We start from the raw sequence: 14,943 nt of genomic DNA, 5'->3' as shown, positions 1-14,943 counted from the left end.
TGATTGATAAAAACCTCTATTGGAGCCGAAATTAACATAATGGAAAGATGCAAGTGCAAGATTTCGAAGCTTTAACTGCAGGTGTACACGAATTGCAAGTAAAGGGTGATAAGTAATCGTAAACACAAGCAAAGATGCAATATGAGTAGAAAAGAAATATTGTTCTCAAAGAAAACAACATGATGAGAAATGCGAAACATGCTAGAGCGTGGATTATAACAGACATAACCTTTGTCTGAAATACTATAATCCATAAAAACGCATTTAACAGATTGAGCAAACGGTTTGTGGCTCTCATGAAGTGACAAGTAAGCAAAACAAACACAACCACAGATATGCATATCAAGAGAGCTGGGATGCTAATTATTTAAAGTGACAAAATTTAACAAACTAGAGAGCAATTTATTAATTAAAATAAACTGTTGTAGATAAAGTTTCAATTCAAAATTTAAAGGAACAGAAGATTCAAGCAACAACGTTTGAACAACATCTAGCAAGTGATGATTCATATGTTCAACAAACTATTTTGTTGGGATGTATAAGGATAAGATAACTGAAAAACAATTCCTTTATGCTGAAGAAAGTTATAAAACACATGAGATCGATATATATTCGCCACCTGAATTAGACCTTAATATTTTGATGCTCGAGGAGAATTGAGTTTCAATATTGGTAACAAATTGTTGAAACGACATAGAATGCCTCAGTTTTTTACTGAAGGAAAATATGATAAAATTTTATAATGCACATGAGGTATAATAGAAGTAATACCTCACACGTCACTATTAATCAAGTCAAAACGATGTTTAGCAAGACTACCTTGAGATGAAAAAAAAAGGAGATTTACTCTTTCCTAATTTACATATTGAACAATCAAAAGATGGACAAGGAAAATGCTCCTGTAACAGGGAGACTGACCGCCTCCTTGACAGGAGCCACACAAATGGGGGTGGGGTTCGCAAAAAAAAAATGGGCCTTCCCCCCTATTTATGGGGTTCGGTCAGCCCCCCATTAGCACGCCTCGATGGACAATTCTATATGTACATAATTTTTTTACCTAATTCTTTACTTATTACTCACAAAGGGGGGTAGGGACCACATTTCGGGATTTTTTTTATTCACGTGGGCCCGCATGCATTGTGAGAGGGGCAAGGGTGGACGCAGACATTTTATATTAGGGGGTCACAATCAAATTTTTTTAAAAAGCGACGAAATTTTTTTAATTATTTTATATGTGTCATAAACTATTATACTACTTTTTCATCTTGATTGTTTTTACATCTACAATTTTTTTATATATAAAAAAAATGATCAATTATAGGATTTTTTTTTTGTTACGTTTTCCTCTCAATCAATTAATTTTATTTTTTTTTTGAAAAATAATCTAATAAATTTCCTAATAAATTTTTTAATGTCATTTGAAAAAAAATTAATTGATCGAGAAGAAAATGTAAGAATAATAATAAAAAATCCTAAAAATGATTGAATTTTTTTATATATAAAATTTTTTCAGATATAAAAATAATTAAGATGAAAAAATAGTATAACTATTTAAAAATTTTATTAAGAATTTTTCGTCCAAAAAAAATAAAATTTGACGTCATACCACATATAAAATTTCTTGATAAAATCATGTAAATTATATTGAGAATTTTTTTGCGCAAAAATAATAAACATTAGTAATATAATTGAAATTTTTTTTCAAAAAAAAAAACGAGTTATACATCTCTTTTTAGCATACACATTTGACGTATGTTTAACTATTTTCAATATTTATTTAGATCATTCGATATGTTTATGATATAATTCTCGAAATGAGTTTCGAGAGGATATAGAAAATTTATGGATATGGCTAGAATATAATCATCGAAAATTTTTTAAAGTTAGTTTGTTATCGAAATTCTTGAAATATTAATTTGAAACTGCCTATTTTGACGCGTCATAACATTTGTTACGATTGGTCATTTCGCACTGCATTAACAACGTGAAAATACTATGGTGTGAGTACTTTAAAATGATATTAAGAATGTAATATTTCAATTTCGTTTGATATTTCATAGTGAGCCCGGAAAAAATAAATACTGGAGGGTCAAGTGACCCTAGGGGACCCCCATTGGATCCGCCCTTAGAGAGTGGGGACAACTTTCGGCACATTTTATTCGGTACAAATGAAATTGTCCTCAAAAGATATATGAGAAGAAAAGTGATCTTTATCTCCCAACAAACAAAATCTTTATTAAATGAGATAAAATAATTCATAGAATTAGGATGACCTAAATGTTTGTGCCATACTTAATTTTTGTTGTTGGCGTTAGTACAAGCTAAAGAAATGCAAGTAGGAATGAAAAAAATGCAGAGAAAACAAACGTCCAAATTGAATTCCCATGCAGAATAGTTTTTAGCTATGTACTACACACTAAATAATCAAATTTGTTGTTTGACATGATGCTCTTAACTCAATAACATAGATAATACAAGATTGTGGTAAATGTATGAGTCAGCCCACTAAAAGAAGTCCAAACACCAAGCCCAAGAAAGCAAAGGCCCAATAGCAACTTACCAAAATTTTGTAAAACTTGTCCAAATAACAAAGCCCAATACGATAATCAGCCCATTGAATGGAGATTTTTTCACATTGTTTTAGGAACAAGTGGGAGCAAATTAAACGTCCCCGAAACTGTAAACAGAACAGTTTTTCATTAGAAGTCAGCTAAAAAATATAGATTGTTTCAAGCTCGTTGGGAAGAGTTGAAAGAGAAGAGGGTGGTGTCGGGAAGATTGTCCCGACAGAGATGGTGGCTGAGATTTTCAGTATTGCGGTGGCAAAATTTAAGGGAAAATGGGGGTAAAAACAACAAAAGAGGAGAATTAGAAATTGGTTTTTTGTGTGGAGAGAAGAGAAAGAGGGGTTTAACAGAAGAGGATGTGCATAAATTTGTAACATATTTGACTCTGAACTTTCACACCCTTCGTTTAATGTATAACAATATCGCTTGAAAACATTAGGAGCTTCCGTATACATAATATCAAATATCTTATCAAACGAGTATCATTTGTAATATGTAATAGTATATATCTTATAACACTCTATTAAAGTCAAAGAATATTAATATGTAACATACAATATATTACGCTAATATTTATAACATTATATTGTGCTTGATTTGCGATAAATAAGTTAGAACAAGCTAGAAATCACTAAACATATCATCGTTAAAAAATCCACAACAAGCCGATACTTTGAGAAATGTAACGTTTTGCGCATCTCCCAACATATCAATAATCATATGGTGCAACACAACACGGGGTGTTTAAAATTTGAATAAATAAAAAAGTATGATGATATGGGGCAAGCCTACATCCAAAACTATTGGCCCAAAATAATAAGTCCAGCCCAATCCTTCACAAATTGCTTGTTTTATCCCATTTTTTCATCTTTATCCATTACATTACTATGTGAAATATAAATTTTGTTCGTACATTAAAATTTTTGCCTCCCTTAACGTAAATTCCTAACTGATCAAATCTTTCAATTAAGAATATGGAACATTAATGATGAAAAAAGACATCAATATTGTTTCACAAAGTTTCAAAATAAGATAAAATACGAATTATTTCGTTTACCTAACGATTCAGAAAAATGATTTTCAAACATCTATTTATTATTATTATTATTATTATTATTATTATTATTATTATTATTATTATTATTATTATTATTATTATTATGTTTTTTTGCATTAAACATAGTTGATTTCTAAGGTTGTAACCAATATGATAGTGGTTTATTGGCTATTTGTGTTCGATTACTTAAAATAGATCAGGCATGGGATTTCAGTAATTTAGCAATTTTTTTATTTTTATTTTTTATTTTTTTTTGTAAAATATGTAACAATTCTAGATGTCATTAATTGCGACCATATTACTAGCTGTTGATCTGTTTCAGATAGAAAAAACCAGAGAGATTATGAGAGTAAGTAATTTTGATTTACTTTTGTAAAATATCTAGAATTTACAGCATGAATTATCATATATTATTTAATTTTTTTTTTTCCTTGTGTGAATGTTCCCCAAATGTATTGGGGTCCATGTGTGAATTCGGATGCAGAAAGTCATGAACCGAAAATAAAATCAACTCCAAAGTTTGGGGATATGGCAACAAATAATATTGGAGGATCTATCAAAAATTTTAAAAAGAAAGAGGAAAATGATGAGACTCAAGTTCGGCAAACCTTAACCAAGGTTTGCTAATGTTTGAGCTCCATTTTTTCCAACTCATTTTTATAAAATTTAACACAAAATACATTTTTTTCTCTTCTTTTAAACCACACATTTTACAATAAAATAATATTATACGTAAATCCAAAATTTTTTTATATTTTTTACCACACACTCCATCAATCTTCTATTCCAAAATACATGCTTATCCAAAAATGGGCTCAAATGGGCAAATATTCTCTATAAATTAAGCCTTTGCTTGTCAACCATTCTCCCACATTCTACCACAATATTTTTTCTACAGTATTCATTTTTAACCACACATTCTCCATTAAAATAATATTACACATATATCAAAAAAAAAAAATTCTTTTTTAACCATACATTTCAACATCAATCGCTATTCCATAATGCTATATACAAGCAGCAATCACGAAGTCAGAAACTCCCTTCCACCTAAGATAGAAAGCCTTCGAATATGTTCATGGAGAAAATTGACTATTTAGGAAACTCGATAATGCATCAGTGCAGTTGCTGATTTCCTTCTTAATATAATCAGCAAACCAAATATCTCACAATAACATAAACTGGGATCGGACCACAAGGAATTCTTCAGTTTTATGAACATCTTGCAAAAGTCATCTAGTTACCAAATGCAATACATGATGTATCCTACCAGAATTAGAAACTTCCAACCTATTGGGGGCTTATTCTAGTCCTTGATTCAGTAAAGTTGTAGATCACAGGAAACTGATATTCTATATTCAGTAAAATTGTTTATAACTAGGAAAATTGCCTTTCCCCTCGTGGGGTTCAAAGAGAATGTTGTTTCATTCACAAAATTACATCATCTTAGGCCACTTCATTTCGAATCACATCATCAACCAAAACAGCCGATTTTCCTATGTCATTGTTCCCTTCTGGATATAAATTAGGGTACTTCTCCTGAGATTTACTGTTCCTTAACCCGAAGCACATGAATATCCCAATCCATTATGACCTTGCAAGAAAACAAAATCTTGCTATAGTTGGATAGAATTTCATCACTATATCACTCGGTGTATCGACTGGTATAATCGCACATACAGTACATGCACATGCATCATAAAATGAAGTCGATGAAAATGAATCTTCCAACTTGCAGTCGACAAAATCATAAAAGGACTACCAACCAACTTCAATAAACATTTCAATTTCAGTCACACAGTATAGCAGGTCTTTTTCTTTTTTCCCTTTTTTCAGGGAGGGGGGGGGGGGGGGTATTTTCAACACAATGAAACTGATTTTTGTGTGTTTTTTTTTTTTTTTCTTTTTGGGGGGGGGGGGGGGGGGGGGGGGATTGTGTTTGCTGTTCTCTTCGGGTTTCTTACAACAATTTGTGTAGGGAAAATTATTTGAAGATCTAATTACAATTCATTTACTTGTTAATGTACCTAATATTTCCATTTCTTTCTAATTTGATTATCAAAATGATGTAAAAATGAGTGCAGATAGGGCTCATTCAAAAGATTTTTTGGAAATTTTCAGTTGTTTTTTTAGAATTTATGACACATGGATCCTCATAATGGAAGCTCAATTTGTTTGATATTGTATCTATACATTTTTTCCTTCCTACAGATACAGAAAATATCAATTATATGTTTTCTGTTTTCAGAACTAGTCAAGATTTTATTACATAAAACAATCTCAAGAAACAGGTAAAAAATGCAGTCTGTTTTTCAATTGGTGAATTCATATATATGTTGGAAGATGGAGGACGGAAAACATACATGAAAATGTTCCAAAAGAGACCTCCAATGTCTTCCAAAATCCCAATGTAGAAACTAAGTAAACAGGGCCATTTAGAGCTCGTCTGCATCATAGAAAATACACATATACTACACCATGCAATGAGGGTAAGACATGTAACTTTTTTTTCTTCCCATCCCCACAAAATTCTTGATCCATTTAAAAACATAAGCTAAAAGCTTCTGCAATCCAAAGTACAACTTGATCAGGAAGCTACCTTGTATTGATACTGGGCAGGTATTTTTACCACCAGATAAGATAAATAGCAATGTCAAGTTTTTTCCTAGTAAAACTTCGAATATGCTAAGCTGTAACCACACGATAAAGTAGGAAGTTCCACATTCTTCAATCACTGTTTCACCTGCTCGCGAATATCAACAAGACAAATTAAAGTCTTGCATCCAAATTACTAAGAAATCATACAACTCATACAAGACGACGTATCAGCATGTTTGGCTAAGTTGAAAATTTTCTTTTATAGGCAAGTTTACTTATAGGTAAATAAAAGTTTCAAATTAAATAATCCTTTCCACTTGTCAAAGTTTAAACCAAGTTATTTTGAAAGCAAAGAAAAATTTACTTTAAGAACATGTAATTTTTTCCCTAAAAAGTAAGAAAAATTAACATTTCTAAACATGTTTGGAAGCTAAAAGTTACTTGGAATAAACTTTACTTCCTTCTTAAGCTTAGCCAAACACACTAATTAGTAAATGCCAAAAATCAACTCAGAGAAAACAATGTATTTCTAATTTGCGATCATAAAAACTATAGAAATACCTCTATCAAAGATCAAGATGTATCGGTCTCGCTTATTACAAATGCTTGAATGAGACTCTGTGCTGCACTGGTCTGCTCAGGCGTCCCAGAAATTATGATGACTGTTTCTGTCGCTCCGGGTTTGGTATCGGTGATGGTAATATTTGCATCAGAAATCTGAAACGGAATAATTACAGAAACATTTAACTACTTTGAACTTAAGACAATTCACCCATTGAAACATATTAATTTAAAAAAATATCTTGGATATTCAAAGATGTATGTGAAAATGCACCAATACTGTATATAAAACTAAAAGGTCGAATTGAAATAATGCAAGAGGGACAATTTAGGCTGTTCATCAAAACTAGAATCTATAATTGGGAATTTACATAATTTAATCGTGGGAAATTGGTGTAAATGGTTCCAAACATTAATCCTTGCGTTTTTAAAACCTTTCAAACTCGAGATTGATGGTTCAAAACCTTTGCATTCTTGGCACAACTGGTCCTTTTGAATGGATTCCATCCAATGACGCTATTAGTTTTGTGAGTGAACTACACATTCTTCTAAATATAAATTACATATGCAGTCCCAACTTTGGCAAATGTAGCAATCTTGTCTCTAACTAATTTTTCGTAGGATTTTGTCCCTAATCTTTGAGAAATAGCAAAGTCAGTCCTCCTACCTATGAATTTGACCAATGTACTTGACAAATAATCCAACCCTTAAAGTAAATCAATTTAAGAGTCTAAATTAAACAAAACTAAATAAATAAAAACTTATTTTAGAGGGAATGGTTGTGTTCTCTTGATAATTATTGAGGGTTGGAGTGGATAGGTGGAGGTTGTGGGAGAGGGTGGAGAAGGGGTCGTAGGATTTGGGAAGTTGACAAAAAAGGGATTGACTTTGCTATTTCTCAAAGATTGGGAACAAAAATATGCTGAAAAAAAATAGTTAGAGTTGCGATTGTTACTTTTGCTGAATTTGAGACTGCATATGCAATTTATCTTTAAAAGAAAGTGCATTTCAGGTGCAAAACTAATAGTCCTTTTGGATGGAATCCATCCACAAGGACCAATTGTGCAAAAATGCAAAGGTTTGGGACCACTGTGTCATGTTTGGAAGGTTTGGACAAAAAATGCAAGAAGGGCAAACATTTGAGACCATTTGCACCAATTTCCCTTCAATTATTTCTCCATAATTTGAGCTTTTTTTCTATAACTATACACATCCTCTAAAAAGACGGTGAAGTCATATAATTCCCCTGGTAAAGTTAAAGAGTAGTAGTGTGCCACTGCATTTTGAAGAATTACAGGCATCTTTTCCCGTGAAAGTTTACATCCACCATGATGCTACCGGAAAGGTGCCTAAATTCAAGATATGCGAAGAAGCCTTAAAAGCTAAGTGCGCTTGTATCTACTCAAATATTGCAGATAAACCATGAAGCCTTTTATCTATTGAACTGGCTTTTAATTAGCACCTCTAACCAGGAAGAGACTACAAAGTTTAAAAATATGGGCTGTGTATCGTTATACAAGGGACTAACTAAAATCCTTCCTAAATCCCAGAAATAATAGGATACTAGTTGCCATTCCAACAGGACTAAGTTTCAAAAGGAAAATGTCAATTTTTCCAGCAGAAGAGAAAAGTCTGATCATCAAAGGATGTTTCAAAAATGTATACCTCACGTATTTGTCCAAGACATTCACCATCCTCTCCATAGATTGCAGGAACAACAGAGCGAGGAACGACAACTTCCACAGTTGTGCTGGTGATAATAGCTGGATGATTTCCTCTAAATCGGTGAAATAAATGTATAATTAAAAAACCATAAAAAATAAAACTAATAACTGGTTATAAAAATCTAGAATGGACAAACCCTCCAAATCCACCAAGTCTTCTCTGAGGAGCTCCTGGATAATCCGGGAAGCCTATTAGCCCAGCGTCTTCAATAACCCCCTGTGCAATAGTTCGTAAGACATCAAAACGTGAACTACTGCCATCTTTCTCACAAATGACTGTTAGCATAGGATACTGGTCAATTATGTTGAAATGCTCTTAAACCAAAGAGTAGATATACATTTCAAACAATCACAATGAAAAAAAAGGCATTATTTGACAAAAGAACTTGGAAGAAAAGTTATCTGAGGCTCATGAAAATCACTATGGCGTAATATGAGTGACTTAGCAACATAGTATGACATAATAGACAAATTCTACCTGAGGTCCCCATGGTGCTGCAGATGGCATTCTTTCAGAAACGTGAGGAGGCATGCCAGGTCTATGAAAATCATGAGCAAAAGGAGGGCGATCATTATGGGGATGGAAGCCACCACGCGGTGGAAGGCCAACATTTGCATCGAACTTGTGAAAAGATGGACCCAAAGAGAACATCCCTGAAGGAGAAAGCTCTCTCCTTCCCATGTATGAAGGAAACTGAGGTGTTTGGTCCAGAAAGCCTGGATTAGGAGGGTGATGCCTAGAAGGAAATGCATCACGAAAATAATGATCTCGCAATCTTGCAGTTATCTGCAAAAGAGCCTCTTCAACTCTTTCGAAATCTCCATTTATCTGCAAATGCAAATAAAACCCAAGCAAAAAGAAAATGTCAAAGATGAGTCCAGTGCTACATTTACTTGTTCCCTAGACGCCATAAGAAAGGGGGCATAGGGATAAAGCTTTAGACAAAGTGATAAAGAAACAACAACAATAAAATAGGCTCTGGAAAAAACCATATGAAGAAACACTAGTTCCTTCATCCAACACCACCTGAACTACTTCTTCATTTTCTGAAGCACACTTTGGGATTTTATCTTTCCCCAGTATACGGATATAAGCTCCAGTTGATTTCCTCATTTCAGCAATAATAGCACCACCCTTGCCAAGGAGACATCCAATTTGATTAGAGGAGACAAGAAGTTTTGCCAACAATGTATCCTCGTTGCTTTCTGGTGCAGCCCTATATATTCTTGATTGTACACGAAGTACTGCATCTTGTGGGGCAGATATTCTTTCATCTGGGTACTGTATTATAGAAACAAAACTTTTACCATTGCTGCATCGCATCAATAACAAAAAGAGTAAAAGAGAAAAACAAGGTATGAAACTTTAGCAGACTCAGAATCATACAGCTGGGCCAGAAATGACAATTATGCGATCCTCTGAATCAGCTACACGGTCCAGGACTTTGATCTCACAGCCAGTTTCATGCTGAAGTGCATTGACTATAGTTCCTCCCTTTCCAATTATCCCACCCACCTTCTCATCCGGACACAATAACCGGAAGCTAACTAAATCTGGAGAAGGATTCATCCTGCCTAGAAATCCAGCTTCATCACCACGACGTCTAGAAGAATGTGGTGGCCCGTGTCCACGGAGAGGACGTTTTGAATATTGAAATGCGTCCTGTCTCGGAGAAGGACCAAAGGAAGAAGATGAGGGCCCCCTGGGATCTGAAGAGAGAGAGTCCTGATCGCGAACATGATGTTCAAGTAGTTGCTGGGAAACTGCTTGAAGAGCTTTTCTAACAGCATCAAGACCTCCAGAAATCTGCCATAAAATTGTTCAAGAAAAAAAAAAACTCTTATATTAAAAGCGTCTTCGATGTAAACCAAAAAATAAAAAAACAACAACAATTCTATTGTCCTATATTTGAATATTTGGGTTCCAAATTCAATGATGTACACAAATAAGAAATCATTAGTTATCAAACTGACACAAACACCATAACCATACAGGATATGCGTTCAGCTGTGCTGCATTGAACCAGATTTTTTTAAATAACCTTAGGTCCACCAACTTATAGGAAGTAAAAATCCGACATATCAAAAGTAAACGAAGCATAAAGTAGAAAAGATAATTCATTGAGCTCCTAACATTTAATAAATATTTCTTAATGTCAACAATCATCTGCCCTTCAGTGTTTGAATGTACCTGTCAGCACCTAGCTGTAACATTATAATTCCGCAACAAATTGCACCTGACAGAAGATTGTGGGTCCTCTAGGAAATAAATTAGAAGAAAAAGAAAATAGAATTTATGAAGTTGCTGGTTCCAAATTTAGTTACAAGCAACTTTTGACAGTCTTGGTAACAAGTACTGAAAAAGAGAAAGTAAACCTAAAGTGCAGATATCATTAGCTATATGTTCATATCAGAGCCATACAAATTAAAATGCAAAGTAAAAATATATGACAAGATACCTGAACTAGCTCATCTGAAGAAGATGCACAAGAAGGCAGTTTGTCCCGCGGAAGGATTCGAATCTGTGCTCCACTTTCTGAAGACATCTGTTTTATAACACTACCAGCTTTTCCTAGCAGGCACCCTACTTGACTGGAGAACACAAGTAACCTCACAACAGACGAGGGAACCTTATTACCCCCATCATCCCCTCCATCCGTCTCTAATTCTCCATCAATGATCCTTTCAAACACAAGTAACAGAGCTTTGTGAACAGATGAAACTACATTTTCTGATTGAGAATCCTCAACTGGGACAGACTGCTTATCTTCATCATTTTCTCCATGCTCATCTGTGTCCCCAACTTCTCCATGTCCATCTATGTCCCCACCCTCATCACCCTTTCCGTTGGTGTTAGCCTCCTCACCATCTGCTGCCTTGCTGTGTCCACTGCCAACTTCATTTTCGTTATCTGAGCCTACAATAACAATGACTCTTTCATCACATCCAGGATAAGTATCCTCAACCTGGACCTTTACCCGTGTTTCCTGACGTATCTGAGATATAACGCCCCCACCTTTTCCAATTACAGCACCAATCTTGGAAGCTGGGCAGAGTAAACGTATAATATTGCTAACTGGGGGTCCTCTCAATGTAGAATTCTCTGAACCAGAAGCTGCTAATTTTTGCCATTTCCCTCTACCATTTAACTCTCCAGGATTCCGATCGTATGGTCTCTTCGAAGGCGTCAATGGAACAGACATTTTTACAGAAACTGAACCAACAGAATACTAATTTCTGCAAAGAATTCCGAGTGCTAGTAATCAACAAGAAAATGACCGAAAAAACCTAATAAAGCGTTGCTAAGTCGACCTAGGAAAGCCTAATATCATGAATTTTACAATCGCTGCAGCCAGAAATGCTACAGAAAGTGAAATATAAACAGGACTACTTAATTTCATTTAATATTGTTATATAGTTATAGAAATGCAAATAACATACATACGAGAGTAAATGAGAATGACATACTCATCAAATGCCTCATATTTATTCATTAAAATACCACTGGATGAAGGACTAAGTTCATTACTAGAAGGTAAAGCCCTAAAAGTGCAAGGACGCACTAGTAAGTTTATCATTATTATGAGAAAAAGTAAAGGTTTTATAGGAAGAAAAAATGAAAATTTCCGGTACTGTCCAATTTAAAATGACAATAACCAAAATTTCTCTTACAAGTCCAAGATTTGAATCATTTTTAAGAGAAGTATTAATAAGAAACTACATCTTATCAAGGCGGTTTTCAAGTTGGAAGTCTACAAAGTGAACCGACAGCTGAAATTGGAAAGAATATATGAATTATCGAAGAGCATCAGAAAATATTCTATGCGAGGCCATTAATCTTATAGCTATTCCATAATGGGATTCCTTGTATGCAAAAATTGCAAGTACGAGATAACTTTGCAAAGCTAACAAAACCGATCTAGATGATTCACCTCACTCTCTCATGTTCCATTAAATAAAATCTTTATGCAAATTGTGTTATTCTGGAAAGGGCTTCTAAGAGGGCACTTTGCTTCGTGGTACAAGAACGTCACAGATAATCTTCAAATAATTTTTGCTCAGAAGTCTTAAGAGTAAGAAAGTAGGGGCGGAGCCACCTGGAGTCCCCCCCACCCCCCGGGATTTTGGTCCTGGGCCAGTTTTTTAAGGCAAGGAAAACACCATAAACAACCGCATCAAAAGTTCAAGGCAAAGGACGTCGAAAAAATACTGTTGGTAGAAGAAGATTACAACAATTTTGGTAAAATAAATAAATTATAAGGAATTGAGTAGAATTAAATCATTCACAACAATCAGATTGAGTGCGATTGCAACATAAAATGCCCGTTTTACATTTATAAAAATCCGACACTACCTTCCAACTTTGTTGATGAAGAAGTTGAGCAGAAATCACTGCCAGACAGGAAACTGGTTCCAAGGAGGAAATCGCCTAGGTCTTGGATGTTTTTTAAAAAAAAAAAAAAAAAAAATTCCCATTCTAATTCAATTTTTAAAGGGAAAATTGTAGTGAATGTACCCAACCTTGAATTAATTCCCCAAATAGTCGCCCCCAGGGCACATCCAAGTTGGCGGAACAATCACATTGAGGGCTCTGGAACAAGTGTGGGGAGTTCGATTCCTGGTTGGAGCAGCCAAGTGATGTAATAACCAGAGGAAGGGTTGTAGCAGCTTGGTGATGTAATAACCATGGAGGAAGGTCCCTTTGGGGAAGGAGTAAAAGTCATGTGGGAACCAACAAGGGCACAATCTGCGATTTACCTCCACTAGTCACTGACAAGGGCACAACCTGCGATTTACCTCCACTAGTCACTGAGGGGTCGGGGGCTAGAGGTCCAGGATTTAGTCCGGCTAAGCTGGGACACCTGGATTATCAAAAAAAAAAAATTTCCCAAATAGTCACTCAACTCTGTTAAAAAGTTTTCAAGAGTCACCAAACTTTGTCAAAAAGTTTTCAAGAAGTCATCGAACTTCAAAAGTTTTTTAAATAGTCACCGAACTTTACAAAAAGCCCCCAAAAAGTCACTAAATTTCAAAACTTCCGTAAATAGTTACTGACTGAACTTTACAAAAAGTTTCTAGGAGGTCACTCAACTTTGCAAATCAAGACCCCATACATTACTGATTTAGTGACCTTCTATGAACTTTTTACAAAATTTAGTGACTATTTAGGAAAGTTTTGAAATTCAGTAACCTCCTAGAAGCTTTTTGCAAAATTCAATGTCTAGTTAGGAAAGTTTTGAAATTTGGAGATCTCCTAGGAACTTTTGGCAAAGTTCGGTGACTATTTTGAATATTAACTCACCAAACCTTTCATTTTTGTAGCGGATTTGATCTAAACATTTCATTTGTGTCAATCACAATATCAAATCTGTAAAAAAATTGCACCTAGAGTCCAAATCATTAGTTGACCATTAAAAAATTTTCGTTAACATCTTCTGATCAATGTAGAAGGGATAAAATGGTACCGTTAACCAAATAGGTTGATTTTTGAAGATCTAAGATCGCATGATGATAGTATTGTTCGACGGATCAAAACACATGTATATAAAATTATGTTTTTTTTTTATATATTCGAATATTTTGATTCGACCTCTATTTGATTTTCATTTTTTTTAAAATACATTCTTAAACAGTGTTTTGACATCATTTCAACCATACATTTTTCAATAAAATAATATTAAATGTAAATTCAAAAATTTTCTTTATTTTTTAACTACACATTTTTCATCGATACATTATTCAAAAATTCATTTTTTATCAAAAGAATAGGACTCAAACAAGGGCTTAATATGAGTCATTTGTTTTGGATCTCTAGGTTGTATTGGTTGTTCTTCCTTGAATAAAGCTCCTCTACCAGAAATGGTTTACACCCTCCATGACAGATACTCACATGTGTGTGGGTCCCGAGCTGACCGACGTGAATAAAAAATGCAAAAAGTCGTGGCCCCCACCTCTTTATGTGTCTGATCTGTCGAGAAGGGTGTAAACACCCTTCTGTACAACTAGCACAGTCCTTCTTCCTTTACTCGAAATGCCCGGAGTAATTGTAAATTTACTTTGACATGATTGGCTCAGGATTGCCCAGTGTATTTATATATGATTTTGATCAATATAAATTGTATTTTTATATTATTTCACATAAAATCATGTAATAATAATATAATTAAATAAAAATATTTAAAAAATAATAATAATTCTTCTTCTTCTTCCCCCACCTTCCAAAATCGATCCAAACTACCACTGCTTCCATTGAATTACTGTTTGTGCCCAATATTAAAGCTAGAGAACAATGTTTGTGCCCAAACTATATATTTGATAAAAATTTAAAGAAATTTATGAAAGACTTCAGAAATATAGAGATACATTTTTTTTTTTGTTGCAGCAGCAGTATTCTAAAATAAAGAAGAGAGATTAAAATGATTTTATAACTAGATAT

At 34.1% G+C, this 14,943-nt stretch overlaps 1 protein-coding gene across 2 annotated transcripts; it reads right to left on the bottom strand.

Moving 5' to 3' along the window:
• Positions 1-5,916: 5,916 nt before the first annotated feature.
• LOC111401366 (RNA-binding KH domain-containing protein RCF3-like) lies at positions 5,917-12,949 on the bottom strand. Of its 2 annotated transcripts, none has more exons than XM_023029068.1 (9): positions 12,862-12,949; positions 10,967-11,744; positions 9,895-10,314; positions 9,535-9,789; positions 8,986-9,336; positions 8,645-8,724; positions 8,449-8,560; positions 6,784-6,939; positions 5,917-6,367 (listed from the first exon to the last, which is right to left on the bottom strand). In XM_023029068.1, exons 2-8 carry the CDS (start codon positions 11,708-11,710, stop codon positions 6,796-6,798), a joined length of 2,106 nt encoding a protein of 701 aa, XP_022884836.1. In that variant the 5' UTR covers positions 11,711-11,744; positions 12,862-12,949; the 3' UTR covers positions 5,917-6,367; positions 6,784-6,795. The 2 variants fall into 2 exon arrangements, with proteins under 2 accessions (XP_022884836.1, XP_022884837.1); XM_023029069.1 differs by having other exon boundaries at positions 10,967-11,737.
• Positions 12,950-14,943: the final 1,994 nt, after the last annotated feature.

The sequence above is a fragment of the Olea europaea genome, chromosome 10 (assembly GCF_002742605.1).
Source record: "Olea europaea var. sylvestris chromosome 10, O_europaea_v1, whole genome shotgun sequence".
Taxonomy (NCBI): Eukaryota; Viridiplantae; Streptophyta; class Magnoliopsida; order Lamiales; family Oleaceae; genus Olea; species Olea europaea.
The sequence above is the reverse complement of the archived record's forward strand: the minus strand, read 5'-3'. Positions and strand labels throughout refer to the sequence as shown.